At 52.2% G+C, this 26856-nt stretch overlaps 10 protein-coding genes across 10 annotated transcripts; 5 read left to right on the top strand and 5 right to left on the bottom strand.

The window, feature by feature from the left end:
* Positions 1 to 813: 813 nt before the first annotated feature.
* Positions 814 to 2127, top strand: Z517_05247 (uncharacterized protein; the record flags this gene model as incomplete). Its single annotated transcript, XM_013430574.1, has 3 exons — positions 814 to 1002; positions 1052 to 1156; positions 1207 to 2127. 3 exons carry the CDS (start codon positions 814 to 816, stop codon positions 2125 to 2127), a joined length of 1215 nt encoding a protein of 404 aa, XP_013286028.1.
* Positions 2128 to 2555: 428 nt separating this feature from the next.
* Positions 2556 to 3203, top strand: Z517_05246 (uncharacterized protein; the record flags this gene model as incomplete). The annotated part of the gene is made up of 5 exons (XM_013430573.1): positions 2556 to 2603; positions 2669 to 2683; positions 2841 to 2991; positions 3057 to 3122; positions 3178 to 3203. The coding sequence occupies 5 exons, from the start codon at positions 2556 to 2558 to the stop codon at positions 3201 to 3203; spliced, it is 306 nt and encodes a 101-aa protein (XP_013286027.1).
* A 747-nt stretch (positions 3204 to 3950) lies between these two features.
* Positions 3951 to 7930, top strand: Z517_05245 (uncharacterized protein; the record flags this gene model as incomplete). Its single annotated transcript, XM_013430572.1, has 3 exons — positions 3951 to 4335; positions 4384 to 4530; positions 4584 to 7930. The coding sequence occupies 3 exons, from the start codon at positions 3951 to 3953 to the stop codon at positions 7928 to 7930; spliced, it is 3879 nt and encodes a 1292-aa protein (XP_013286026.1).
* A 1395-nt stretch (positions 7931 to 9325) lies between these two features.
* Positions 9326 to 10509, bottom strand: Z517_05244 (uncharacterized protein; the record flags this gene model as incomplete). The annotated part of the gene is made up of 7 exons (XM_013430571.1): positions 9326 to 9363; positions 9527 to 9739; positions 9811 to 9856; positions 9931 to 10010; positions 10187 to 10202; positions 10259 to 10327; positions 10441 to 10509. The coding sequence occupies 7 exons, from the start codon at positions 10507 to 10509 to the stop codon at positions 9326 to 9328; spliced, it is 531 nt and encodes a 176-aa protein (XP_013286025.1).
* Positions 10510 to 11348: 839 nt separating this feature from the next.
* On the top strand, positions 11349 to 12414 carry Z517_05243 (pyridoxamine 5'-phosphate oxidase; the record flags this gene model as incomplete). Its single annotated transcript, XM_013430570.1, has 2 exons — positions 11349 to 11406; positions 11618 to 12414. The coding sequence occupies 2 exons, from the start codon at positions 11349 to 11351 to the stop codon at positions 12412 to 12414; spliced, it is 855 nt and encodes a 284-aa protein (XP_013286024.1).
* Positions 12415 to 12979: 565 nt separating this feature from the next.
* On the bottom strand, positions 12980 to 16816 carry Z517_05242 (uncharacterized protein; the record flags this gene model as incomplete). The annotated part of the gene is made up of 1 exon (XM_013430569.1): positions 12980 to 16816. One exon carries the CDS (start codon positions 16814 to 16816, stop codon positions 12980 to 12982), a length of 3837 nt encoding a protein of 1278 aa, XP_013286023.1.
* A 3256-nt stretch (positions 16817 to 20072) lies between these two features.
* On the bottom strand, positions 20073 to 20896 carry Z517_05241 (uncharacterized protein; the record flags this gene model as incomplete). The annotated part of the gene is made up of 4 exons (XM_013430568.1): positions 20073 to 20128; positions 20195 to 20692; positions 20758 to 20783; positions 20847 to 20896. The coding sequence occupies 4 exons, from the start codon at positions 20894 to 20896 to the stop codon at positions 20073 to 20075; spliced, it is 630 nt and encodes a 209-aa protein (XP_013286022.1).
* Positions 20897 to 21470: 574 nt separating this feature from the next.
* On the top strand, positions 21471 to 22005 carry Z517_05240 (uncharacterized protein; the record flags this gene model as incomplete). The annotated part of the gene is made up of 3 exons (XM_013430567.1): positions 21471 to 21513; positions 21645 to 21840; positions 21963 to 22005. 3 exons carry the CDS (start codon positions 21471 to 21473, stop codon positions 22003 to 22005), a joined length of 282 nt encoding a protein of 93 aa, XP_013286021.1.
* A 534-nt stretch (positions 22006 to 22539) lies between these two features.
* Z517_05239 (uncharacterized protein) lies at positions 22540 to 23370 on the bottom strand (the record flags this gene model as incomplete). Its single annotated transcript, XM_013430566.1, has 2 exons — positions 22540 to 23016; positions 23101 to 23370. 2 exons carry the CDS (start codon positions 23368 to 23370, stop codon positions 22540 to 22542), a joined length of 747 nt encoding a protein of 248 aa, XP_013286020.1.
* A 648-nt stretch (positions 23371 to 24018) lies between these two features.
* Positions 24019 to 26263, bottom strand: Z517_05238 (uncharacterized protein; the record flags this gene model as incomplete). Its single annotated transcript, XM_013430565.1, has 2 exons — positions 24019 to 26138; positions 26191 to 26263. 2 exons carry the CDS (start codon positions 26261 to 26263, stop codon positions 24019 to 24021), a joined length of 2193 nt encoding a protein of 730 aa, XP_013286019.1.
* Between the last annotated feature and the right edge of the window lie 593 nt (positions 26264 to 26856).

Here is a 26856-nt window from a genome sequence, read left to right as displayed (position 1 = left end):
CACACATTTCATTCTCGAGTCCTCACGATCTAATCTACAGTCGCCGTCTTATACCCATTATATGTCTCTGTCAAATCCCAGTCAACTTCAAGTCCCTGGCCTCCACAACGCCATGAAAGCGTAGACACCAATGCCGCTCGCCACTCAAGAGTCAAGCAAACCTCGAGCAGAAAAGAGTGTAGCGAACCCAGGGCAGGGATAGGCAGATACCATTTCCAATACGTCTTCACGCAAACATCTTACACATGGATCTGTCTACGACAGATTCGATGGATTCAAAGAGTTTTAAATGCTTTCGATGCAGGTTACCGTCAATCCCAGACCTCGACATTCGCGTGGAGGCACATGGCAAGGACATTGCATGTCCACATAGAGCACCCGCCTCGCATGCATTTTACATGGTCCACATCACCTGGAAGCGAACTCGACATTCCCGACTGGCTGGAGATGTTGGCTCAACGATTGAAGAGCAGCTATAAATCAGCCGAGTCGAATGTCCAGGTTTGTGGGTTGACGGTGCTGCCAGTCGATCAGCACTTCGTGTGTGTCCTGGACTGATTTCCCTTTGAATTCACATTTCATCATCCCGAATTTTGATTGCTTCTTGGGCATATCCCTTTGCTACCCGCCTTCTTCTCGGTTTCCGTGACGGCTTTGCCGTGTCTTGCCGCATGTGCCTAGAGGACGTCCAGTTTACCACAACAACGGTATTTATATCGCTAGCACAAGAACTGACACCTGAACCTGTTCTGTCTCAACTGCCATTGTCCCAAAACTAAGCCGCCTCAACATCAGGATTCCCGCTACAGCGACATGTCTGCAGTTCCGTGCTCGCATTGTCACCTCACAACACTCGGGCTTGGTGGACGGGGGGCTCATCTGGTTATCCCATCAATAGTTGCACCTATTTTGGCCTTTGTGCTCGTGGCAAATCGGATCTATTGGCGTATGAGGATGCTGGGCAGACTCGGCTCGGATGATGTGACGACCATCCTCGCCTTGGTAAGTTAGCGTGTTAAGACATGTTGGATGCCGTCTCACCACTTCGCAGGTGTTCCTTGTCGTCCAATGCGGTGCTTCTGTTGCAGCGGTGGACTATGGATATGGCCGGCCATTTGACCTCATCAGTAAACAACAAGCTGAACAGGCATTGAAGGTAGGACTGGACTCTATATACTTCGGCTGATGACTCTGACATTGGCAAAGTGTTTCTTTCTGCTCCAGATATTCTATAAGCTTACCATCAACTGCACCAAGCTGTCGATGCTCTTCCTGTATCTCCGCATATTCACCGACCGCATCTGGTTTGTTCGAACCTGCTGGATTTTGGTCGCCCTTGTAATTGGTGCTTGCATCTCTTTCACCCTCTCAACCGTTCTCCAGTGCTCTCCGATCTCGCGGGCATGGGAGCGCTGGCGGATTGATGCGAGTTGTGTCGACATCTATGCTCTGTGGTATAGCAACGCCATCTACAACATTCTGACAGATTTTGTCATTGTCTTAATGGTGCCGCCAGTTATATTCAAACTCAAGTTGCCGTTGCGGCAGAAATTGGCTCTGACTTGTGTCTTCGGGCTGGGTCTGATTGTGTGTGCTGCATCAATTTCACGATTGACAACGCTGTACTCTTCCGCCTATGGCGGCGACATTACCGCTGGGTCACTTGTGTCAACAATCTGGACCACGATCGAGGCCGGGTTGGGTGTCATCTGTGCCAATCTGCCCATGATACGAACGCCGCTTCAACATTTTTTCCCAAAATTGTTCCCTCCAAGGACTGGAACAGATCACATCCCTAGTACAATTCCTTCTCAACGAAGTGGCCAGGTCAGCGGCGAAGCACTAGCTTCTCCCGCAAGACTGATTCCGCCACCCATTCCTGTACGCAAGACAAGCCTTACAAACCAACCACGGGTCGGTTGGATTTCAGAAGCCAGAGGGATGCAGAACCGAAGTAGGCTGCACGGGGACATGGTCAAACTGCAGAGCAGCAGCAGACTAGCACATTGCCAGGACCTTGAGATTCAGGCAGGATACTCTGACTTCTCGAGCCATCCAGAGGTTGGTTTGGCACGGACGAGAGAAGTGGACTGGTACGCAGAACAGCAGCAAATTTGGTCACCGTAAATTGGTCATGGCTAGGTACAATTGATCTGGGTGGAAACATTATGACAAGTCGAAGAGCTGGATAGTGGGAACTAGTCAACAACTTCCTAGAATTAATAGCAATGTCTCGCGCATCTGATCTGGAAGGGATTGTCAAGGTCGGACAGAAGGGCAGCATCAAAATAAACTCCTGCTCGAGAAGTGACCACCAGCAGCCAATCAGTAGACATGCCAAGTCGACTCGGCGAAGTTGCCACAATAAGCGTCTTGGCTGCGCATCGATTGGCAACGATCCTGATCCTGATGGAGGAGCTCCTAGACTCAGGATTAATTCATTCAACAGCTTCAGTACCCTTCTACAACACTGTCGGAGGCATTTGAGTCCCATGTAAGCTGTCGAGAAAAACCTGGCGTCCACGAAATTGACCAAAGAACTCGAACAGCTCGAAATGTCGTTCGTCATCCGCCGAGCCGTGTCAACCCTGGTTCCTCCGAAGGTAAAACCTCGACTTTGTATCTCTGTTCTGCTACCAATCTGGATTTGCTGACTCGGATGGTATAGGTTGCCAACCCAGAGGTAAGAATCTCATCGACTGTTTGAACCCTCTCTACCGAGCATTTTCTGCGCGCATCGAGCGAAGTGGCAGCACGACACGTCCTCGACACCTGACACGCTTCACACTGCTCACGAACAGCATCGCTTTTGATGAACAAGATCTGACGGATGATTGCAGGGTATCGGAGCTGCCAAAAATGCCGTCCGAATGGCGAAAATAGCCAAATTCTACGAAAAACTACCAAAAGGACCTGCGCCAGCACGAGCACCGAGTGGACCGCTAGGGTGGTATCAGGCAAAATACTTTGGCAAGAATCCATCAGCAGCTCGTACGTCTCGTCCGCGACACTCGGCTGGATAGAACATCGTTGAATGGCTAATCTTGTGGCAACAGCTATCTGGCACGTTATTTTCGGGATCATGGCCATGGGTTACAGCATGGAATACTATTTCCATCTGAGTATGTGCTGCCAGACTAAAGTATCAAAGCCGGTCTTGACTAATTGCGCATGTAGGACACCACAAGAACAATGCCCACTGATCGATACTGCATTGAAAGGAGGGTGGTCACTGTACATAACACCAAAATAAACCTGTTGAACTCGTGGAAAGGCACATTATCAAGACCTATTTGCTATCAGACCACTTTCCTTCCAGGTCGCTTCTTTGATTTCTCTTTTGCACCTGTAGCTCCGTGCCAGAATCTCAGACCCTCCATAGAGTTCTGAGGGTATGAAAGACTCCGTTTGCGATACCCTCGTAAATGGTGAGTCAGAGAATTGCGGTCGCGGTCTGCGTCTTTATGGCCCTCCTTTCCCAGACAATAGCCAAAAGGGCACGGCGTATTCGGCGAATGTAGAGATGGGATAGTACAAGTAATGAAATGGCTTCTGAGGACGAAGTAAAACCTTTGCTGAATGGCTGAAATGCGGCTGCTGTACAAAGACGAGCGCCAAGGCGAGGTTGCCGCAACCCGACACGACGGGCCGTCGACTTCAAAGGCGCAGCCTCTCCTATCTCAACTGACTCAACAACCACCATTTCTTCTTCTTCCACACCCTTGTACCCCCTTTTTGAGGTGTTGTATTACTTCTTTCGCCTCTCCTCCTCAAATCCCGCATCGAGTCCCCTCCGCGACCTCAAAGCGCAGTCGTGCGTTGACGGGCAAAAACCGACAGGCTAGCAACCGTGGCAGACTACGCGCAGTAACAGGTACCCTCACGCCACCGAATCAATACGAATCTGGCACTTTAACAATTCTTCCCCTTTGTCTAGATCCGAGTTTGTTATGGCAGAGCAGAGAGCACAAGATGTGGTAAACCAATCTCAGTCGGTGGGCGATCTCTCGCCTTCCGACGTACCTGCGACCACATCTACACCTGATATCAAAGTTCCCGGGGACGATATTGGTAGGAATAGTGCTGTGGTGGAAACAGAGGTTGCGCCAAAAGAGAATGGAATCCATACAGTGTCAAGTCTCAAAATGGAAGAACTTGAGGATGGTTCTGCTCGCTCAGACACAGATACGAGCCGGGCCGAGGGGAGTGTCGCTGGTGACAAAGTCACGGAGCCAAAACCTTTGAAGAAATTCGCTGCCAAACCTGTCAGCTTTGCAAAGTATTCGGTCCCCAAGGTCATCGCTGCGAGCGCAGCGACAAAACCTAATGAGAAAAGTACGTGCGCTCTGGCTCTAACCCGACGAAACTAACATCCGAGTCCAGCTACTACTCCCCATTCCTCATCCTCGTCCCTCGCCCAAGCAGGGCGTCCACGATTAGTTGCCAAAACCACAAGCTCCTTGCAGTCAAAGGCGAAACCTTATCAAAGCGCCAGTCCGGATCCCATGCAGGTATGGAACAAGAACAGAGGTATGGTCCCATCCGCTTGCGTTCCGATCTGCCGGAGACTGATCGTGTCACAGTTACGCCACAACCTTCGACGAAGCACTTGACCGACGAAGAGCTTAAGCAGCAGTACGGAATCCATCTGACCTCGCGAATCCAAGCAGACAGTGAAGGGAAAGAGGCGAAGTGGGCAGACATTGACGATGACGAAGATGACTGGGCTCCGGAAACAATCGAATGGAACGATGGCACCAAGAGCACACTGACTCACGCCGATGTCACTCCTCAAACATCACAGAAACCCGCGACCCCTTCTGAAGCCGGCGATCAGTCAAAGTCTGCCAACGCCTCGAAAGCAGTCGCACCTCAATTTGCGAGTTCGGTCGGTCCTAATGCGACGGTGCTCAAACTGGGCGCAAGCGCCGAACGGCAACAGGCGCAGAAGGCAGCGACTCTTCAATCTAGGGCCCCTACCGAAAAGCCATCGATCATTACAAAGGCGACTCCGGCGCCGGCCCCAGCTAAATCCCCATGGGCACCATTACCTCCGGTTGACAAGATCTCGCCCGTTGCCATCAATCCGCAGCCAATACCTCCCTCGGGCAGATTTATGCCTAGCCACCCATACACGCAAAGCCCTTCATTACTGAAAGCGCCGTCGCCGGCCAAGGAGATCTCGGCGGATGACTTCAACCGCTCATGGCGGGATTCAATACCTGGTCAACAACGAGAATTGTACGTACCGGGCTCTGGCCGGTATGAAACGGTGCCGGAGCCCCGACGACGGATGTCAAGGAACGATCAAGGCTTTCGGACACCTGCTGTATTGCAGAGACCAAGCCAAGCTGACGCGCACGCTCCCGCCGAACCTTCCCCAGCCTTTCAAACCACTCGAACAAGCACAGATCAAGCTCGACGTAGAGCGTCGTCTACTATTTCAGGCGGTAGCGGGCAGTTCGGTCGACGAATGTCCATCAAGTCAGGGGATTTACCGATGCCGACCATTGACACTCAAAGACATGATGCTGAATCAGCAATTCGGCCAATCTCGAGGGATGGTCCACCTTCGGCAACTCAGACACCAACATATCAGGCTCGTGGGACGGGCGATTACGTGTCTGTCGGTCCCACCTCGGCATTGGATGCAGATATCGAGGCTCAACGAGCTCAACAAAGAGCTTTGATGAAAGAGAATATTGAACGAGCCAGAAAGCGGAAGATAGAAGAAGAGCAACGATTGGAGGCCGAGAAGCAAGAACGCATTCGATTGAAGCTGGCGTCACTTGGACCAGATCCCAAGCATGCTAAAAAGCCAGAGGAACCAGCAAAAGAAACAGGAGACGCGGAAAATGAAGCGAAGAAGGACATTGAGCAGTCTCCTACATCTGCCCACGTCCCTGTGGCAACTGGAAGCACGACCACGATCACTACACACTCCCCGCCCAAACCTCCTCAGCCACTCGCTTCTGGCGAGCCGCAGCAGTACGGCATGATGAAAGTGCATTCTTTGGACTCGGTCAAAAAGATGGCCTCGGCGCTGTCCCGAGCACCAGAGCCGCAGAGGATACCTGTTCGAGAGAAAGTTGAATCCAGCACATCTGATCAAGCCAAGCAGGAAACATTACAGGTACCTTCTCCTATCGTCAACGGTGTCAGGCCTGTGCCGGAAGTTCGACGAACGAGTGGGCAAGAACCAGCTCCCGCCTCTGAACCGAGTCCCAAGTTGCCCAAACCAAGTTCAGTTGGAAACGATGCGAGAAGTGGGTGGGGAGACGTCCGCCATGACCATCGTGCACCCCAAACAGCGAACCTTTGGGGTCTGCCCAACAACAAGGCTCTCGGAAACGGCACCTTCGACCAGAGTCTGGCAGGATATTCGCCTCAGGATCTGTCGAGGACATCTTCCACAGCAGCAGGTTGGATGAATGGTCGAACGCCGCACTCGGGCCGCTCGCCACAGATTCAGCATGTCAATCACATCCTTGCAGATAACAGACCGCACCCGTATCAAACAGTAACTTCTCCAGACCAGGGCCCGCTAGCAGTTGATAGTGAGGCCGACTCGCTGTTTCCCACAACAAAACCTGCTCCGATCGCTCCACCTCAGCCTCAACATATCCAACCCGGCGTGAATGGCGTCCCCCATGGGCCGAGGATAAACGGCGTGGACGCTTGGAACGGCTTTCATGCAGTGGCAACTCAACAAGAACGTGCAGAGAGTGAGCGGGTGCAGCGGGAAATGGCGGCAAGGCGCGAGGAAGAATTACGGACTGGGATTCGGCAGGGCCCTGCTTACTCCTTTAATGAGACCTGGAAACAGGTGCAGGTCGGTGATCAGGCACAGCGATCAATCTCGGGCGTTTCGCAGTCATCCGTGCCCGCATCCAACGTCTTTGGTGCTGTAGGATCGTTGCCTGGCGCGGATATCGGCTCGCGAGGCATGAATGGTCCGCCAGGTCGTGGATCGAGGTTCTTCCCTCAACCCGTTGGTCTACAACATCCTCTCCACGATCGACGTGCAGTCACTTACAGTCATCCTGAGCCGCCGCGAACACCATCGCCGCCTCCTGCCGAAGAATATTCGAGCCTCCACCCTGCCTTCGACGGAGACTTCACCAGGCCAGTCGTGCATTTCCCACAGAAACCCGTCGTCAAACTACCGCCTGCGATGCCACCGACGCCACCCAGCCCTGCACATATTCAACCCGACCTTTCTCCGGCCACACCATTGACCTGGGCAGCAAGGGTTTCCATGCCACCACCACCGCCTCCTGCAGCAACACTTCGAGCAGTCTCCACTCCGATCGTGCAGAATCCTTCATGGCAGGAACGATTCAATGGCTTACTAGGCAAGAAGAGCTCTCCCGCACGGGAATCCGCTCAACCAGTAGGAACAGTGCTTGCAGTTGCGTCGTCGACTAGAGAGCCTCTTGACGTTCAACACGTGCTTGTTCCTGCGGCCTCAGTGTCGCTTCCTGTTGAAGCAGGGCCAATCTTGTTGTCTAGTGACACGTCGGTCACGACCAAGGATGTCGAAAGTGAAGATGATCTTTTTGAGGACCGAGAACTAGGCTCGCTACCGACCATCAAGTTTCCATTGGAGGTGCTCACGTTGCCAACGCCGCCATTCATTCCCTCAGGGACAGTGGCTTCACCACCCGAGATTACCTCGGTGATTCCTTTTATGGTCAACAATTGGTTCGAGCGGCACCGGTCTACAGGCCCCCAATTTGCGCTGATCAAGTTCCCTGGTCCGGCGAAGGCCATCAAGAAGGAGTTGCCCGTGCGAGGGTCGTCGGCGCCACATCATGGCAGTCGGTCACGCTTTAGCAGCGGTCCACCCAGCTCATCAAGTTCTTTTGGCGGCAAAGGCTATCGAAATAGAGGCGGACCGAGATCGAGACAGGCGTCCAAAGCAAACTGATGGAGTATTTCCTCTTACGGCGTCTTTGAAAAAGGCGGAGGGCGGCATGCCACTTGCCCACGGGACGGAAGGCGACTTTCTTTTTCATAGGGATTAATGGTCGCCTCTGTTCCTTTTTTTGACATTCGCCAGCGCTGGCAGCGCTCTGGATGCTGGCGGCATCGAGGCAAAACGGGCTTGAAATCTGATTACTACTGTATTTTCTTCGGAGGACTCATAACACAAATGGGGCTTGCAGCTTGCAAGTCTACCGGGCAGAACGCGGCCTGGAGCAGGATTGAACACGTTAGCAAACCACTCCATTCTGAATGTTTTTAATGTGAGTTTTTTTGGGAAGACCAGACCACCTGCAGGATACGTACTTGTAAATCCTTTTTTTTGGGGAGGGGGTGGGAGGGTTGAATCAGGATCCTCTGGTTCCCCTGATCCGGACGAATGTGTGTGTGTGGGTGTTTATGCACAGGACCCTCTACTGTGTCGGGGAACCTGTCATATCTGTACTTTGGGTTGTTGTACTTTTGGCTGTATTCGGACCGTGGATGGGTGGAGAGGAAAGGACAGGAATGGGATGGGATGAGAGGGATAGGATACGATGGAATGGATGGGATTACATATCCTTTAAAAAAAATACAAAACATGCACACACACACACACACACACACAGACAGTGCGAAATACCCAGCTAGGTGTCTAGACAGATAGATACCTGCCTAGTAAGATAGCGTAGGTTCTATCGAGGCCTGGAATCCCGAAACCGAAACCGAAACCGATATCAGCTTAAAATGAACAAATGAATGCAATGCTTTGTTTGTTTGTTTGAAAGCTCGGTCACATAGAAAGAAAGAGGGAGGGAGGGAGGGAGGGAGGGAGGGAGGGAAGAGAACAGGGTAGACATATGCAGCGTAATCAGTCTCGCAATGCTGTGTTCCATGTCCGTCATAGACTAGCTAAGCTAAACTACCTATGTAGGTAGGCAAATAGGGAGAGGTCTGCAGAGATTTATCTTTGACAATAAAAAAAAAAGGCCCTTGGGTTTCCATCATCATCGTCATAGCAAGCAATCAGGCTAGCAAGCAGAGGAGCTTCGTCTAAAGCGGCTGTAAGAGAGATCATGTCCATCACTTGCCAAACTAAACCCGACCTGTTGCTTTCCATTTGGGACAACAGGATAAAAATCAAAAATGACCGACCAAGCGCTACGTGACAACCGTATTTGGGCACGTTGGGGTTGGGTTTGCATGGGAGGTGTTGGTGGGAGAGTGTAATATCGTTATGCTGTTGCGGGGAAGGGGTCGTGCTTGACAGTCATGCATCGGATATCGTCGTTGCCATATGAAAAGTACCCGCCAGATACGTGTAGAGCAGGGAGGCAAAGATGTGGTGGATCGTTAGCGTTTACGGTCTGGGCGAGAGGAGCTGCACGAATTCCTCATCTGTGCCGCCACGGGTTAGCGATTAGCATCCGATCGTTGATGAAACGACATGTAAGCCAGGCTTAGAAGCAGATAGACCAGGGGGGATTCCATGCCAGCAACGGCTCTTTCGCTCCATAAAAGCAAGAACCAAATCAGAACTGTGGGGAGTGGTGAAACGTACAATCTATTGTTCCGTTCTTGTCCTTGTCCGCCTCGCGAATCATCTCGTCGATCTCTTCATCCGTTAAGTTCTCCCCAAGGGATTTCATCACTTGACGTAATTCGTCGGCGGAAATGGTGCCAGAACCGTCTTTATCAAAGACGTTGAATGCGGCGCGGGTCTCATGAGCAAAGTCTTGAGCCTTGACGGTTGTAGACATCATCTTGAGGAATTCTATAGCATTGTCAGACTAATTCTGAAGGAACGCTTCCTAGAGATGATCAAGTCGTAGAGCAAAAACTTACCTTCGAAGTCTATGCTGCCGGATCGATCGACGTCGACCTCATTGATCTGAAGTGGGTGGCATTAGTAGACCGAGCAGACCCCATACCTTGCTATGAAGCTAGGTCTATGTCGGATCTTACCATATCCTGCAACTCTGAATCGGAGGGATTCTGGCCAAGAGACTTCATGATTTCACCGAGTTCTTGCGCCGTGATGGTACCTATGCCATAGCGATGTCAGCGACAAGGGCAATTGTGAATCCCATTCTTGGAGCACAATAGTCGCTAATTATTGCAAAGTATTGAACTTTTGGAGGTCGTAACATGGGATTGCCCCGACAAGGCTGAGTTTCCTCTGCGAAAAAGACCGGAAATATCAAGGCTGGAGTAACCTTACCGCTTCCATCTTTGTCCTACCGTAAAGTGAGTCTGGGTACAAACAATTGTTCCGTGTCGAGGAGATACTTACGAACAAAGCAAAGACATCCTTGTATGCCTTGACCTCTTCATCGGACAAGTGTTTGTGGGTGACGGGAGTCTGTAAGGCGTGCCAAGTTAGCTCAGAGTTTGTTTGCTCGAAATCTAGGCAGCCCGAAGCGGGAGGCTGAATCAAGTCGGAGATGTGCCAAAACCGGCGGTGAATTCACATACCATGGCGGTCTTGGATTTGTTCGTAGATGGGGGAGGGTTGGTATCGATCTTCTCGAGTGTAGGTGGCATATGGAAGAAGAGGTGAAGGACGAGACGGGGCTGAGATATACGAGGAGGGTGATAAGACGCTAGTCTGCGTTGGACTTTTGACAAAAGGTCAGGCTCAGCGATGGGGGAAGCCAAAGGACCCGAGGGGCGCGAGACAGCCTTGGAGCGCCTACGCAAGCGGAATGCAGGTGCCTGATTGTGTGAGAACAGGGCCCAGCTAGGCTGAGAAGTGGATGGATTGGAAGGATTGGAACAAGGGCCGGCGCCACGACTTGAACAGCTGGTCAAGGCCCAAACACGGGGATTTCCAGACGGGTGCAGGTAGGGCAGGATGAGACGTGTAGGAGGAGGGCAGACTGTAAGGTGTTCTGCGTCGACTTGTTTGGGATCGGGCTGAAATAGCAAGCTGAAACAAGAGGGATGATTTGATGCCCTGTCGACTGGTTGAGTGGTAGTGGTGGTGTGGTGGTGGTAGTGCTTGGTGAGGTTTGGCTTGTCTTCGGTGTGAGATCTTGGGCAAAAGGTGGGGAAAGGAGGAAGAAGGAAGGATTTCATGTGCAACGTGTGGCGGGGGGCCAAATTGGTTCCCCCTCGTTTTGGTCTCGTGGTGCCTAGCACGTGAGCGCAGCCTTGGCACCTCACGTGATTGGTGACATCAGAATCAAATGACGAATCAGGGGGCTGTCATTTGATTCCATTGATGCCCAAGGCTTGACCACCTGAGCATCCACACCACCTCCCAGGCCCAAGTCTACTGTATATACCGCTCATATTGTTCGTTATCTCTCTGAAATCCCATCTACATGATACCGCGAACTTTCAGACCTTGTACTTCTGTTGCACAACTTGGAACTTTCACAATGCTCCACCAAGCAAAGCTCTCCAACTCGTCCAAGGTGCCAAATGGCAAACTGATATGTAAGTCACCCTGACTCCTTATCCAGAGCGCACAGAAAAGTCGGGAAGGCCAAGGGTGTTGGCCCCCAGATAAGGACGAGCTTGGCTCAGGTACCTAAGAGGTATATAAAACAGATATGGAGGGCATCTGCTTTCAAGTTGAAGAATAAAACCTGCTTTGAAACGCTGCGCGAATCAAGTCGGCAACCATCTAACAACTCACTTCTTCCAGTCGCTCCTGGCCAGGCCCCGCTAGAGCCTTCGCAAGAGGTGCAGCATGACCAACAACCGCATCGCGCCGCACAATTCACCCACTCCAAGCTCCGTCGCTCAGACCTGTCGCCAGACCCCTTCACACAATTCCACTCCTGGTTCACCGATCCCGCACTAAAGACGGCCGTGCCCGAGACCGTCACTCTGTCCACAGCTTCACTCCCCAGCGGCCGCGTGTCCAACCGCGTCGTGTACCTCAAGGAACTCGACTCGCGCGGCTTCGTCATCTACTCGAATTTCGGCACGTCTCGCAAGGCAAAAGACATCGCCTCGAACAAGTACGCGAGTCTCTGCTTTTGGTGGAAGCCCGTCGAGAGGCAGGTGAGGGTCGAGGGCGTGGTGGAAAGGGTCAGTGCCGAGGAGAGCCAGCTTTACTTCGACACGAGGGCTAGAGGGTCGCGGATCGGAGCGTGGGCCAGCCAGCAGACAAGTGTCTTGGAGCCTCGCGCGCCAACGTCAACGACTGCAGGATCCGAAACGGAGCAGAAGAGTGACGCGCCAGCGGAGGAGGGGGCCGAAGACGACGGACGAGCTGCCCTCGAAGCCCGTGTCAAGGAAATGGAGGCCCGGTTCGAAGGCCAGGACCAAATCCCCCTGCCGCCCTTCTGGGGTGGCCTGAGGATCATACCTGAGACGATCGAGTTCTGGCAAGGACGGGAAAGCAGACTGCACGACCGATTCCTGTACACCAGGATAGGAGATGATCTCGACCAAGACAGCGAGCCAAAGTGGAAGATTGAGAGACTGAGTCCATAAAATGACCGAGACAAGGGGACGAACGACGCATCATATCACAATCACAAACTTACAAATGGAACACAAACTCGGATCTTTGTAGAGGTTTCAATATAGAGAGTTGGATTCTTCGCCAGCCCTCCTCTTACCAGCTCTTGCTGGTATTCAGCATGTCAACTCCGGTCTGGAGGACTACACAACGGATCTAGACAAAACCTCGGCTGTCTAGATCATCTATCAGAGTAGCGAGTAGAGATTATTCTTGGTGTTCTGTTGTACATGGGCAGCCCCATTTTCCCTTTCCCTCCGAAATCTGCCCCCATGAAGCTCCTGCCAGCGCCTCCCGCCAGAAGGGAAGGAGAGCCTGCTGATCATGTTCCATATGCGCCGCCCACAAAACACCATGCACGAGGCTGTCGCTAGAAGGACAGCCGAAACGAGAACGCCGATATGCACAGAACCACCATGTAGTCGTGGCTCGTTTCCTGGGTATCATAATCAATCAACAAAGGGAATGAAGCAGTCGAGGCAAGCGTTCATCGCCACACTCGACCGGAAAAATTTTTGATGCATCGACACGAGAATTTTAAACTGTGACACCACCCACCAATGCAAGCACTTTATCAGCGACAGCTGCGGGATAGCCTTTCTTCAGCATTTCTTGCACCACCGTGTTGGCACTAGCCCGATCTTCCGCGGACAGGAACGCTCGTGTCATGGCCTCGTAAGTGCTGGGCTCGCGCTTATCCATGCCCAGTTGCTCGTAAATCGCTTTAGCTTTGGCAACCTGGCCCACTCCTGCCCATCCATGGATCAGCGTGTTCGCAATGTAGGGAGTCATAGAGATGCCACGTCTTTCCATATCGACTAGGATTTCGGACGTCTTCTCCACTTCGTGATTGGCGACCATTGCTTCGAGTAAGTTCTGATACAGTGTGTCGGTCGGACGAATGTTCCTATCTTGCAAGACGGAATCGAAAACGGCTCTAGCAGCAGGCATATCGTGCATAACGCACCCTTTGGCATGGATCAATGAACCATAGTGAACTGCCTCGGGTTGAATACCGGATTGTTTCATTTCGGAAAGGATGGATTCAGCGGCAGCCAGATTGACGGGTTCCAGAGACGCGTATGATTCGATGAGCAGTTTGTACGTGTGAGATGTAGGTTTGATGTTCTTGGACTTCATCCGCTCGTAGTACTGCAGGACCTTGCTTCGATCACGCTTGGTGTTGAGGAAATATTGGATGATGGAATTGTATGGAGCAGGTCGAGGGCGATAATTAGGTGCTGCCTCCATCTCGTCAAACATGTCAACCGCAAAGCGCTCCTCACTTGTTCGGCAAAGGGCGTTCACCAGTGTACCATATGTGACAGACGAAGGACGAATGCCACGACCCTCCATATCGCCAAAGTACCGGAGGCAGTCGTCAATCCGTCGAGCTTTGCCAAGCTTACCAATAACGGCGTTGTAGAGGAAAACACTTGGAACGACTCCCTCCGACAAGGCACGTTGGAAAATTTTGACGGCTTCGGTAGCTTCATCAAAAGTTCCCTCAAGAGTGGTGATATAAATGCCAAAGGTATTCGCAGAAGGGGCAGCTCCCATATCAAGAAGGTCCTGATGGAATTTACTTGCTTGCTGACGATCTCCAACAGTCAAGCAGGCCGCAATCATAGAGTCCAAGATCAAAATCCAACCTGCACGAACCGATGGGATCTGCAATGACATTGGGACGTCGGCATGTGCCATGCTCAGAATCTCTTGAATCAAATTCGCCTGTTTGGCTTTTCCGGCCGCGGTAATCAGCTTCGCGTAGGCAGAATAATGCAAATTTCTGCCTGCTCGACGAACGTTTCTCAATCGGGACAGACCGTCATTCAAATGGTGTTCAATACGGCCCGTCGTGCTCTCAACTAATTCTGATATCGCCTTGGACGCACGATAGTCAGTAGTGTGAGCATAGGGATCGAAAGTATCGTTGGTAGCTGCGTCGAGAAGCGCCGGGTGAGGTGACAGGGGCGATTGTGGCAACGCCACGGGGGTTGGGGTAGCAGGGTGCAGAAGCTCATTCCAACGTTGCAGGAGATCAGGTCGAGCAGCTCCAACCTTGGGCAAGCTCTCGCTCACCACGTGAACGGTCGAGGGATCCATAAGGATGCCGCGGTTAAGCACGGTCTCAAGAAGATGGGAAAACCTGGCAGGGTGGGCAGCGTCCACAACCTCTTGATACATGAGCATTTGAGCCTGAACGTGAAGAGCCAAAGCGATATCCTGTGCATTGAGCTGGTGGACACATTCTGGACCCAAGCTTGCAATAGCGTGTTGGGCAACTGGAGAAACGAGACCTCCATTTTCGATCATGGCTCGCAATAAGGTGATGCTTGTTGTTGCAGAGACCACAGCCTGTTGCTTTGAAAGAGCTTCGCCAAAGAGGATGATTGCCTCGTCGATTTCGGCTACAGCAAGTTGATGGCTTGGTTCAGTGTTTGCCGAGGAACGGATACGTTGAAACATCAACCGTGCTTCAGCGACACCCTCTTCGACGGAACCAGAATTGATCAAAGCCAAAGTGTACATTGCGGCAAAGTCAGTGCTTGGAACAATTTGCATGGAGTGAGCGGCATTCCAGACCGACTTGGCCTTGTTGATATCACCACCTCGAATATACAAGGCAGCAAGAGCCATGACGGGCTCGGCCTTCTTATTCACCGAGCTGATGGCATCAAAGGATCGAACAGCTTCATCAGTATTTCCTGCGTCAGCCGCAGCGGTGGAGATCCTCGATAGTGCCTCGTCTCGCACGGCGGATGGGAGGGTGAAATCATCAAGGCTTGAAATCGCTGTCGAATAGGCCTGGTTGTCAATGTGATAACGAACGAGTCCATCCAGGACGAAAACGCTCGTCAAGCTCTCCGACAAAGCTTGCTCATTTGCCGAGCCATTGAATGATTGGATGATCTTCTCATAGAAACGTAGCCCAGTCTCAGCAAGTCCGCAAGCGTAGTAAGCCTTTATCAAGGAAGCATACACCTTCAGATCAAGCGGATCATTGGCAGCTCTGCTGATGGCGAGGTCGCGATACTCTTCGTATAAACCTTGAGCGGCGTGGATGTCTTGCACGGAGGCCTGCGCATCGATGACCGTGGTGTACAGCTGTGGCGCCAAAGGAATATTTTGAGCATTCATGTCGGCCAGTAGCGAATTCATATGCCCGACCATCCCGGATTGGGCACAGGCCTTGACTAGCGCATTGTATACCGCGGCGGAAAGTGGAAAATCTTCAAGGGTTGCCCTCGCAATGTTGTACAACTTGGTAGCAAATGCAAGCGATGTGTCGGCTGCATAGAGTTGATGTTGTCTGGTTGCAGAGGGGAAGACCAAGGAACCGTCACTACCATATCGAGCGGCTCTTTCACCGAGATTCTTTTGCACTTGGTATGCCTCGAGGCTTCTAACGGCCAAAAAGCGGAGGAGGATCACATATGATGTTGCATTGAGTTCGACGTTCCGCTTTGTCATGTCTCCGTACACCTCGAGAGCTCTGGGCCATGGCTGGTAGCCTTGACTGAGATGAATGGCAGAGACCAAGATATGATTGTATGCCTCCACAGTTGGGACATGGCCATCTTTGATGATCGCTTCGAACAGAGCTGGGATCTCGCTATACCGGTGCTGGGTACCAAGTTGGACGATCTGATCAGAGAGGACAGATTCCTCCGATGCAAGTGAGGTGATGTCCGTCGGTGACGACGTGTGTTCGAGGCTAGTTGAAGACTCAAATGATGTGGCGCCAGTTTCCAGAACGGAGGGACTCGGTGCTCTAGTGCTAGCAACAGGACTTCCAACCGCTTCATCGTAAGTAGCGGCATTTTCGATCTGCCGGGACGCGATTTCCTTTGCGATTTCTTCATCTACCTTTGCAAGGGCTTCTGCTTCCGCCAGAGCTTCCTCGGCATCTTGAATCTTAGGAGTGGCTCGTTCACTGTTAACGCGGGAGACAGTCAGGCGGGTAGTGGGTCGGAGGAGGTCGACAGGTCGGTAGGACTCGACTCGGTGGTGTTTCGATGTAGGTACAACCCTCTCTTGATTTTTCCAGCCTATTCTTCTCGCAACCTCATGCTTCTTCCAGTCCGAGTCATCACCAGTCTGTTGCGCATGTTGCCAGGCTGCGTAGTACTGTGCTAACGAGGCATCACCACCGCCTGATTGAGTAGTATAACCAGCCTTCGCACCTGCGCCGGAACCCGATGGGCTTGAGAAGGCATTTTGGAGGTGTGTGGTCTTTGTGAATTTGGCGACGGGATAATTTTGGAACTGTCCGAGTGACTGGCCAGCAGCGACAACGGACGGAGCATAAGTATGGGCGATTCCCTTTGCAACACTGACACGGGCGAGATGTGCGAAGGGCTTGAAAGGCATTTAGGAGAAAGAGATTCTCTTCCTATCGAAGAGCAACGTCTGGAATAGGAATGAAGGCGAACTAGGCAGGTTCATTAGACGACTCGAAAGTCGTCAATGAACGCGCTGTACCGAAGAGGTGGAATGATGGAAGAGAATGACAAGACACTCGGAGTGGAGTGTCTAATGATGGTCGCGTGTCAATCGTAGAGTGGTAGGGGAGGAAGCAGGATGTTGTATGAAATGGTAGAAATATCCAGGTCGTTCAGGCAGACCTCAATTCGTACTCGTAAAACTCGTGCCTGGCGGAGCGGGATGGAAGCAATCGCCAGGCTGGCCCCAAATTGAGTCAGGTGGATGAGAGACGAATCCAGTTAGTTGCTGTCGCTAACAGGGAGAGTTAGGAGCTTCAGGAGCTCCCCTTCGCCAACCAAAGATGCAGAGAAATGGGAGATGGAGCCGTGAAGCAGGCGAAGCTGATGGCGATTTTCGGGTGCGTGAGGGAATTTCATGTCGAGATTCCTGTCGATTTTCGAGGCACGTGTCATGTACTTACCCGACAAGGCTAGGGGCCGAACCTTGAGCATGGGAGTTGCTTCTTGAGGGCAATCGCCCAGGTCTTTAGGGCTTCCGGGGGTGACACCCTCGATAATTAGCCCCTGGAGCAGTATCGTCCTCCCCGAACGAATCGTCATAGAGAAAACTTGGGGGCCCGAAATTTGATCGCCTAAGACCGGGCTCGGGCACCTGGAACTTGTTCTTCCCGGACCCAATTTTGACGGACCTTTCTTGCGAAACTAACGCACCAAAAGTTCAGTGCGAGTCATCAATTTCAATTTGAGACATGACTGAATGACAGATTACGGAGTATGCACATGCATTACGATTTACTACTATCTCTACAAGTATGCGGACGCCGTGATACAGAAGAGTACAGATCGACCTCGTGCATGAATGCTTACCCTCAGTCATAGCAATGCGACCCTCTTCTCTCTCGTTATGTCTGTGGTGATGTCAACCACCTGCGCCTTTGCACCCTGTATTTTGAGGGGAAACAACAATTATTGACCTACCGTACGAGGAGCAAAACCCGATGCATTGCCCAATCTCCGATCTGATAATCGGAGGAACATGGTTGACTCCTCGATACAGCTATCTAGCCTTTCGGACTCGGTTTGCTAGCTCTTGGGAATTGTGATGAACGAGCAGAGAACGGCCAGGGAAAGTTCTGAATACATGCACAAGATCAGGGAAGGCCATGAATAGGTATACACATGCGTGTAGAGTATCGGACCGTCTTCCTATTCGCACTCTTCACACAAGTCTTCACGAGTCAATACGCGGTTAAGGCGAGTTGGGGAAACATCAAGGTATGTCTGACCAAACAAGTTCTCCTATTGCTCGTCACCGTAGCCTGCGTTCGTTATTTTGTCCTATCATTTAAATCCTTTGGCGTCGATATGACGACGAGATCATGGTTACCTTAGACTTGAACAGATCCTCTCAAGGAGTACGTTTGCTTGGCAATAGCGTTGTTTTAATAGGAACCGCATTGGTATATTGTCCCTAGACAGAAAGAGTGGTCGCGGTGGCCCAGGCTAGGCTCGTCACGCACGCAATGACCATAGCCCAAAAATTGGACTTGATGTATGCTTGAGGGGCCAGTTGTGCCTGTCTGGGCAAGGGGCAAACTACAGCATCATGACCTAGAGAAGACATATTCTCTTGGCTTTTCTGGTGTGATCTCTCACTGTCGAACGGGACGTTCAGGGCTTCGCCGGTACAGGGGTAGAAGCCCAGCGGAGTCTGATAAGGGGGGGGAGCAATTCCTCAGAGGTCTCTCAAGGGTTTCTGGACTAATTAGCAACCAACACGTGGGCTGCAGATTACTATTTACATACTTCCCAATATCTGCGTACTAGCAGTGTGCCACCAGCTAATCCTCCAACCGCCGTTGACTTATGCCTTACTAACTTGAAGATGTGCAGGTTACGAGGTATACCTGCCGTATGCGGTTAGTCTTCTGCAGTCGATGTCGCGAGAGTTCCCTCGCGTGCTCGTGCCCGGTACTCGGCGAGTCGGTACGTCAGCCCCGTGGCGCCCACAGCCTCGTAACCTGCGATCACCACAGCTGAAAGAGTATTCTGCAGTCATGACTGCGCGTTGGCATAATATCACACCTCTTTTCGCAGCGTCGGGTTGCATTGTTCACGAATGGTCCGAGACAGAACTAGGAGATCAGAGAATTGAGAAGTAAAGACGACAATTCCGCGCGTGGTGGGAAATGGTGTATGTATGTAGTGGCTACAATCTATCCATATATACTCTGTGTAGTACCTTGAAGGTCACTCGGGTGCAGCTAGACTTTCCTCAGTGTGCACCTACAAGTGATGTCGTTCTCCCCATGCTTGCAGACTCATGTATGGGTGTAAATGGGGGACCCATACCTCCTCGACAGACCAAACCAAACGGACAGAAAGACGAAGATTCAACCTTTTCGGTCTGAGACAAATTCCGTCTCTGCGCCCAGATATTGTTTTCTAGATATACTATACATACGTGTGGAATCTCGTTTGCTGCGACGTGTGGTAACACAATCTCATCCCCTCCCGGCAAGTGACTGGACGGACCATAGCCCGCTTGTGAAGAGGAAGAGATACGGGAAACATGATTGGTAGGTGAGTTGGGAGTTGGGTGGGCGGGCGGTAAGAGATGGCAGCGTGGTCAGTGCGAGGGTGCCCCGGTACTGGGACTGTACGAAAACAGTGGGGTGTTTTGATGGTGGCTTCATTGACAATTAATGACCGAACGGACGGTTTGTCCTCTTGTCCTTTTTACACAGTAACATCTCTCCCGTACCAATGGACAAGCAAGTAGGCAAGCACAACCTCTGCGCTTTGCCAATCCTGCTCATGCGAGGGAGTAAAAACAGCCAAAACGCCATGCTATGCTAAAAAGCCCTCATTTCCATATCTGTCACACACTCGCAGTTCGATACGAACACCGTCCATGGACCTTTCGACTCCCCCATCCATGGCCCGGGATCGAACTATAGACAACGGCCACATATACAGGACAGCATGCGTTCCATGCAATGTCCACCCGTCACTCTTATCGATTGCTCTCTCAGCTTCCAAGAAACGTTACGGCACGTCTTGCTCCCGAACCGTGGTCTCTGCATGGGCTCACTCGCATCATAATCCAACATTGGAGCAGCCCACGAAGCCAGCCAGTCTGAGTTGTAGCTTGCACTGGAACTCGAAACTCCACTCGGTGATCAACAAGCGCAGCCTTCCTCGGCTGGTTTCTGGTTGTTTATTGACACGTCAATCACTGTGACAAGCGCGCCGTTGTCAGTACCTGTCGGCCAAGTAAGACAAAACTTGAACCTGTACTTACTTTGGGGATTTGGCTGCTGCTCCCCTTCGCCTTCCATGCCTGGCAAGGCCTGCGCTATTCTCCTAAAAAGCGCCTTGACATTGTGGCCCAGTTTTGCGCTGGTCTCCATGAAAATGGCGCCAGCTCTCTTGGCCTCCTCTTCTCCTTGTTGCGTGGTGACCTCTCTCTTCGAGTCGCCCAGATCTGTCTTGTTGCCGACAAGGACCACAATCACATCGTTTCCTCGTTCCCCTCTTACATCATCGATCCACTTGCGTGTTTGCTCAAAGGTTTTGCGAGAAGAGATATCGTAGACCACGACAGCGACGGACGAGTCACGAATGTACGAGGGGATAAGGGACCGGAAGCGTTCTTGCCCGGCTGTGTCCCACAGTTGGAGGCGGACCGTGCGATCTTCGAGGTACATGGTTTTGGAGAGAAAGTCGATGCCGATGGTTGCCTGGTAGGTGGTGTCGAAGGAGTCGTACATGAACCGGGTTATTAGGGAGGTCTTGCCAACTGATTCATACCATTCTGTGTGAGCAGAGCAGGACAGTCCATGGCCGGGAGTTATCAGCACATACCACTCTGTTCCCCCAAGAATACAAGCCTGTAGACATCTTGTCAGCCCCCAGTGCCACCCACAGTATCTGCAGAGATATGCGCGTCATACTTGAATTTTTTGAGTGGGTTTGAATACGATCCCACTGCGCTTTGCGCCATGATGAAATATGTGTTGTATTAAAAGGCCCCGGGTCGCGGGTCGACTCCGAGTATATGTTCGTGGGCTCTGGCGGAGGTGAGGAGGGTGTGTTTAAAGGAGACTATGCTGCGGAACCTTGGTTCCGTGGGTAGAAAGAGGAGGAGGAAACGTATCGCTATGGCACGGTCATGACAATGTCCTACTTTGAAGAGAAAGGCGAGGCCGAAAAGGGAGGAAATCAGGACTACCCCCAGAGGTCGCAAAATTAACTCCTGACCGAGAAGGGCCCCGACTGAATTCGAATCGCGAGTCCGAGATCCAGATTAGGATGCAGCAGATGTGGAGAGAGATTTTTTATGGGGATTAAATTGTTGCGAGCAAGCTCTGTCGGGAAAGGGAGCCAACGGCCACAAGCCTCGACCGGACCAAGTAATTAGTAGTCGACTGACTTTGTCCATTGGTCTGTGCTCGCAATATACTTGTAAATTGCCTTGCACATAACTTTCCTCTCCACGACCACTCACTATTGTTTTCTCGGGGTTTGTCGGCCACAATTCCAGACTGTACTGTATGGCCGTGCTCCTGCGGTAAACGATGCGCGCCACATTTCAGCTCTTGAAGCGGTCCGTTTGGAAAGGTAGGCGGAAAAAAAGCCACCCATCAACGACGCATGTAGGCACTGTTGGGGTTGCTACTACCCTGCCAACACAGCGTGTGATCCCTATAACCTACGCTCAGGCGCTTACATCTTGTCAATCATATGCACAGGACCGAACCTCGTCTTCCCCGAGCTTCCTACAGTCGTCCATGGCAAAACGCCCCCGACGATAAAAACCCAGGCACGGTCCGCCACCATCCTACCCAATTTTGTCGGCCTGAAGTTTGCGGTGCACAATGGAAAGATATATCAGGACGTGTACATCACTGAAGAGATGGTTGGCCGGAAACTGGGCGAATTCGTGCCGTAAGTCGCACCCTGGCACCCTATCCAAGAATGGTCCTCTCTCGACCTCAAACGAAGGCAGAGCCGAGAGATCCTGCGAGGAAGAGAGAATGGTCGAGGATGATGGGCTAACTGGAACGTAGTACAAGAAAACGATTCACGTATAAGATGAGCAAGAACAAGTGAACAACTCGAACGGACAGCAGGGAATGATAGCAAGGAGGGAAATTCTGCGAGAGCGCGCAAAGTTTGAGGAATTTTCCCCTGCGTCAAGCCTACAAAGGCAACGACTACAGCATAATCACAGCCCCGAGACATCTTCTTAGGCGTTCTCCTCAAGCTAGTGGAGGCCAAACGGAGAAGATGCTAGGCTCACACAGAACCTACCTCGGAGAGGGTCGATTGAATCATTTGCGATGGAGAAACTCGGTGGGAAGCGTATACTTTGATTCATTGAAAGCTGTGATCTTGCTCAGTCGCTCATTGCGCGCTCAATATCTGTGCGCCATGGCGAGATGTTCAAGTGATATCCAATGGTTGTGCAAATCGATTCAACCATTTGTGTGCCGGTATTCATGGACTTCGCCCGTCCCATCCAGTCCCTAGAGTTTTCACTCCCCATGTTCGCTATGCGCGCCACAAACCACCTATGAAACAAAAATAAAAATAAAAATAAGAAGCCCCCATTCCCAAATGCGAGCCTTTTGTAACGCTGTTGACTCATCTGTAGAACTCCCCCCTTTTGACGTTGATGCCATATTCCTGTACTGCCATGCCCAAATCTTCCATGGTCAAGACGGTCTTGCCCTGGGCGCTCCCACCTTGTCCTCCACCGCCGTACCCGCTCCTCTGCACCCCCAGCGATGTATTCTGCTGGTTCTTTGCCCCTGCGCCACCTGCACCGGCGCCTCCCCCTCCAGATCCGCCGGCCGCACCACCCGCGAACGAAGACGCTCCGCCTCCGCCTCCGCCCATACCAGCCATACCAGGTCCGCTTACGGCATTATTCGAACTGCGGATCCGCGAGTATTGGTAGGCGTCGGCGGCGATATCGGCGACAAATTTCTGTGTTGCGAGAGCGAGGAGACGAGCGAGCGGGAGAGGCGTCGTGTTCGTGCTGGCTCCTGTTGGGTCGGATGGTGAGGGGGGTGGCAGTCCCGAGAGTGTGAGATAATGAGCTGTTACCGCGTCGGGGATCTAGATGAGAGACGGAAAGCAGAGGTTAGCATGGCGAAGATAGGCTAGGGAAGGGTGTGGGAGAGGGATAGATATGGAACGTACAATCGGCGCATAATCATCCATTTTGCTCAAAAACTCTCGCAACGTCACATCCTTGCGATTGTGATGCGGTAGACTCGACGCTGTCGTTGCCGTCGCATTCGGTTGCTGTGTGTCCGTCTGTGTCGTCATGTCACGGTCGCCATCCTCCTCCTGCCGTGCTGGCGCATCTTGGGCGGTGGTGGTGGTGGCATCTTCCATTTCGGCATCGGCATCGACATCGACATCTCGCGGGGCGGTGTTGCTTGCAGTTGCTTCGCCTGGAGATGACATGGCTGTATTATCATCTGAGATCCAAAATAATGAAAGAACTGGAGTGACGTAGGTGTGGACGGTATGATGTTTTTGGTAAAAAGAGTCGGAATACGAAACACGAGTTCGTGATGTTGAGGTTGTTGGTGTTTGCTTCTATGCACGATGAAGGCCCAGACTCGCAGTCTGCAGTTCTGCCCTCGTACGTAGAAGTGGAGATTCCCGATGCGAGAACCGAAAAGAGTTATCGGCCACAATTTATCCGAGGTTTGGCCTTGTGCCTTGCTAGCGCTTCAGCCTTGCGACAAATCCCAACTTGGGGACGGACAGCGGGTTATCAATGTCCTCCTGCCAGCGTGTTCACGGTCAGAGATACCAGGTACACAATACATTGAGTTAAATAGATACTCATATATTGTCCATGTCACCGGATTTAACCCATATACCCCATCCGTCCCCAAGATATCTCCTTGGGTCCGTTGAAGCAAATCCTTTGGCCAGAGTGAAGGGCGTTTTCGCCTCCATGAGAAGGTATTGTGTCAGCCAATCACACTACGCTATCTTGCTACTCAAGGTTGGGAATCGTTCGATGAAGACTTGGCAACTTCCAAAGGATCGTGTTACTTTTCTAGAAGAGGGAACTTTACCCTTCCTCTTTTAGTGTTATGACTAGGTCGACTCGACAGACTGCGACGTCTGTGCGCTTGCGCTTGCTTTCGCGATGAGGGCCTCAACATCTGCCATGCTCGGTTCAAAGGGCTTCTTAGATTCGTCGGCGGGAGCGCCTTGTCCGGCCCCATTGGTGAGAGGCGACTCCTGATTGGACATGGAGTCAAATATGTCTTCCCCGAGTTGTTCTTCGCCCTCAACATCGCCTACCAATTCATCTAATGCAGCGTCATCCCCCTCGGCCAGTAGCCTGTCGCGTTCCCTGGCCTCTTGCCGGAGTGCTTGGGCAGGAGCACGCGTTTTCAGATCGCCGGTCACGTATTTGAGATAATAGGGCACCTCAATGCCACTTTTCAGGAAGAACAGCTTGAGATTCCGCGCCTTATCCTTGAGCTGGACTTGGTTTCGGTCTTTCAATGCCTCACTAATGGTGCCTCCAGGTCCATACATGGCTAGAATTTGACTCCAGTGGGGGCCTTTCACCTGGTCTAGCCCGGTCATGAGCGCATTCTCTTCTTCCGTGGTCCATGGACGCCTCTGACTAGGCGCCAATGGCTTCTTTTCAAGAGCAAGTGATGCCTTTGTGGCGGCCAACCGGGCTCTCTCGTAAAGAACTGACGTGGGAGCAGTCTGAGAGGCATGTGGGATCTCCTCCGTCGTGGACTTTAGATCGACTGCAGGCGATGGAGACGAGGCTGCATTCAAGTTAAGGTCACGGGTTTCGGAAAGTGGTGCCGATGGTGGACGGGGCGTAGAAGTGTCTTGCTGTATCGTGGGGGTTGTCGGCGCTGGTCCTTCTGGTATCTTGTCCGAGTATGCTAGGCCCAGCGTACTTCGAAGGGCAATCTCTGCCGCCCTCGCCGCCTGCGCAACAAAGTCGCCGTCATCCGAGGGCTCGAAAGCATGCTTCACCAAAGACTTTGAGGAGAGGATGGAGTCGGTCGATGAGACCGGGAGTGGCGGGCCGTGAATAGAGAACTGTCCTTCCATCTGGCCTCGATGAAGACTCCTAGTGGGGTCATTGCCTTCGTTCGAGACACCGTCACCAGGATTGAAGGAGTTTTCAATATGTTTAATCAGATAGGAGGAGACTTCTCGACTAAAGTCCTCCCACCTGTACTTCAAGGGGAGCTGATCAAGCGTGTTGTTCTTCACGTGGCTTTGCAAAATATCCCGACGGGACGCGAGCCGGATGAGGAACTCCTGCTCCGTTGGGGCCAGACCCGTGGTGCCAGGCCTTCTTGCCAAGAGAGCCTTGTCCAGGTCAGGTCCGAAGAGGTCTGTCATAACAACATTGGGTGGAGCGGCACCTGTTCTCCAGGCAGTGATGAAGCCCTGGGTTTTCAGTTCGAGGTACATGGAAGCCTGCGCTTTTAGTAATTTGCCATTCTCGGGGACGAAGACGGCAAGAAAACTCCTGTCCATGTCCCGAAGACCTATCTCTCCGGTGAAAATGCTGGACATGAAGATTGCCTGGTTGGCCTTGCGGATGATTTCAAGCTGATTGCCGTTGCGTAGTCCCAAGTCATGTGGCGACAGAAAGGGCCATCCTGGGCTGAGCAGCCTCCTGGTTCGATCAAACGCAGCGCGCAATGCGGCATACTCTTTGGTGCTTGGGGCATTGGGAGCACTTGACAGGCCCATGGCTTCGGTCGGTGTCAACCGGGATAGGAAGGTCAAAAGCTGTGACGACTGCTTGTCGAGGAAGGGTAAGTTATCCAGCCGGGCGTTAGGCGCAGGGGACTGCTGCTGTGAAGGTCTTGTCGCAACGCTTCCATCTTGGACTCCGGTTGCCGTCGCGGGTGTTCCAGCCCCGACCTGTATATCGGGGCCTTCTGTTTTGACGATAGACCCAACAGCCTGCTGAACCGTTTCTGTGGAAGCGCGCCGTGGCTGAGAAAGGTTTGCTTCTGGTTCTCCATCTTGACCTTGGCGTGTTGGTGTAGATGTTGCGACTGCTGACTCCGGCTGTCCTCCAGCGACTTCCCCCTCAGCCTCACTCTTGATTATCCGCTGCTGCTCATCTGTGGAAAGTCGTCGCCGTTTGGGACTCCGCGGGTTATCGTCAACATCTGCAGATGCTGGCGGAGAGCGAGAGGTTACAGGGGTGCTGGGTTGATCTGCGGGACGGTCAGGTTGAGTCGGCGTACATCAGAAGGGACAAGTACTCACCTGCATCATGGTGGGGTATTGAGTCGACCTTGGAAGTCTGCATAGGTTGCTCAGTCAAAGAGGGTTGTGCCATTGTTTATCTGAGGCCTCTTTGGGGCGGCTCGCCTCTGGGGAATTTGGGTCGCATAGGGTGGGAGAAATTGCCATCACGTGCTGATAACGGGAAAGGGCAGAGGGATGAAGGTTGAAATCAAATTATCGCGACTTCAAGTTGTGCGGTGGGTGGTGGGTGGTGGATGGTGGGTGCCATGCCTAGCAAGGTCAGGGGACATGGCATGGGCGGCAGATCGGATGGTGACGGAGAGGGTGGATCCGATGAGGGGTTGTAGTTAGGTACTCGGTACAGGTTAGGCGTTCAGAGAGGGGAACGATAACGCCTAGAAGGCCTATACTGGTAGCTAACCACCTACAAGTTTATGTAGGCAGAGGGACAGTAGGTGTCCCCAGCCTCCTTGTTATTACTAGGCGCGCATCTACCTACTTGGTACATTCCTACTAGTACCTGTAGGTAGCATCGAGTATCATCGCTATCGCCGATCTGATCCGTCTCTTCCTCCTCCTTTTCCACCAACTTGGACAGCAAACTCGTTTGTCACCATAAAACATCCTGCCTTGCTCTTCAAACATCTCCTCCTCTTATTGTCACTACTATGCAAATCCATGTAG

The sequence above is a fragment of the Fonsecaea pedrosoi genome (genome assembly GCF_000835455.1).
Source record: "Fonsecaea pedrosoi CBS 271.37 unplaced genomic scaffold supercont1.3, whole genome shotgun sequence".
Classification (NCBI taxonomy): domain Eukaryota; kingdom Fungi; phylum Ascomycota; class Eurotiomycetes; order Chaetothyriales; family Herpotrichiellaceae; genus Fonsecaea; species Fonsecaea pedrosoi.
This window is presented reverse-complemented; position numbering and strand designations above follow the sequence as displayed.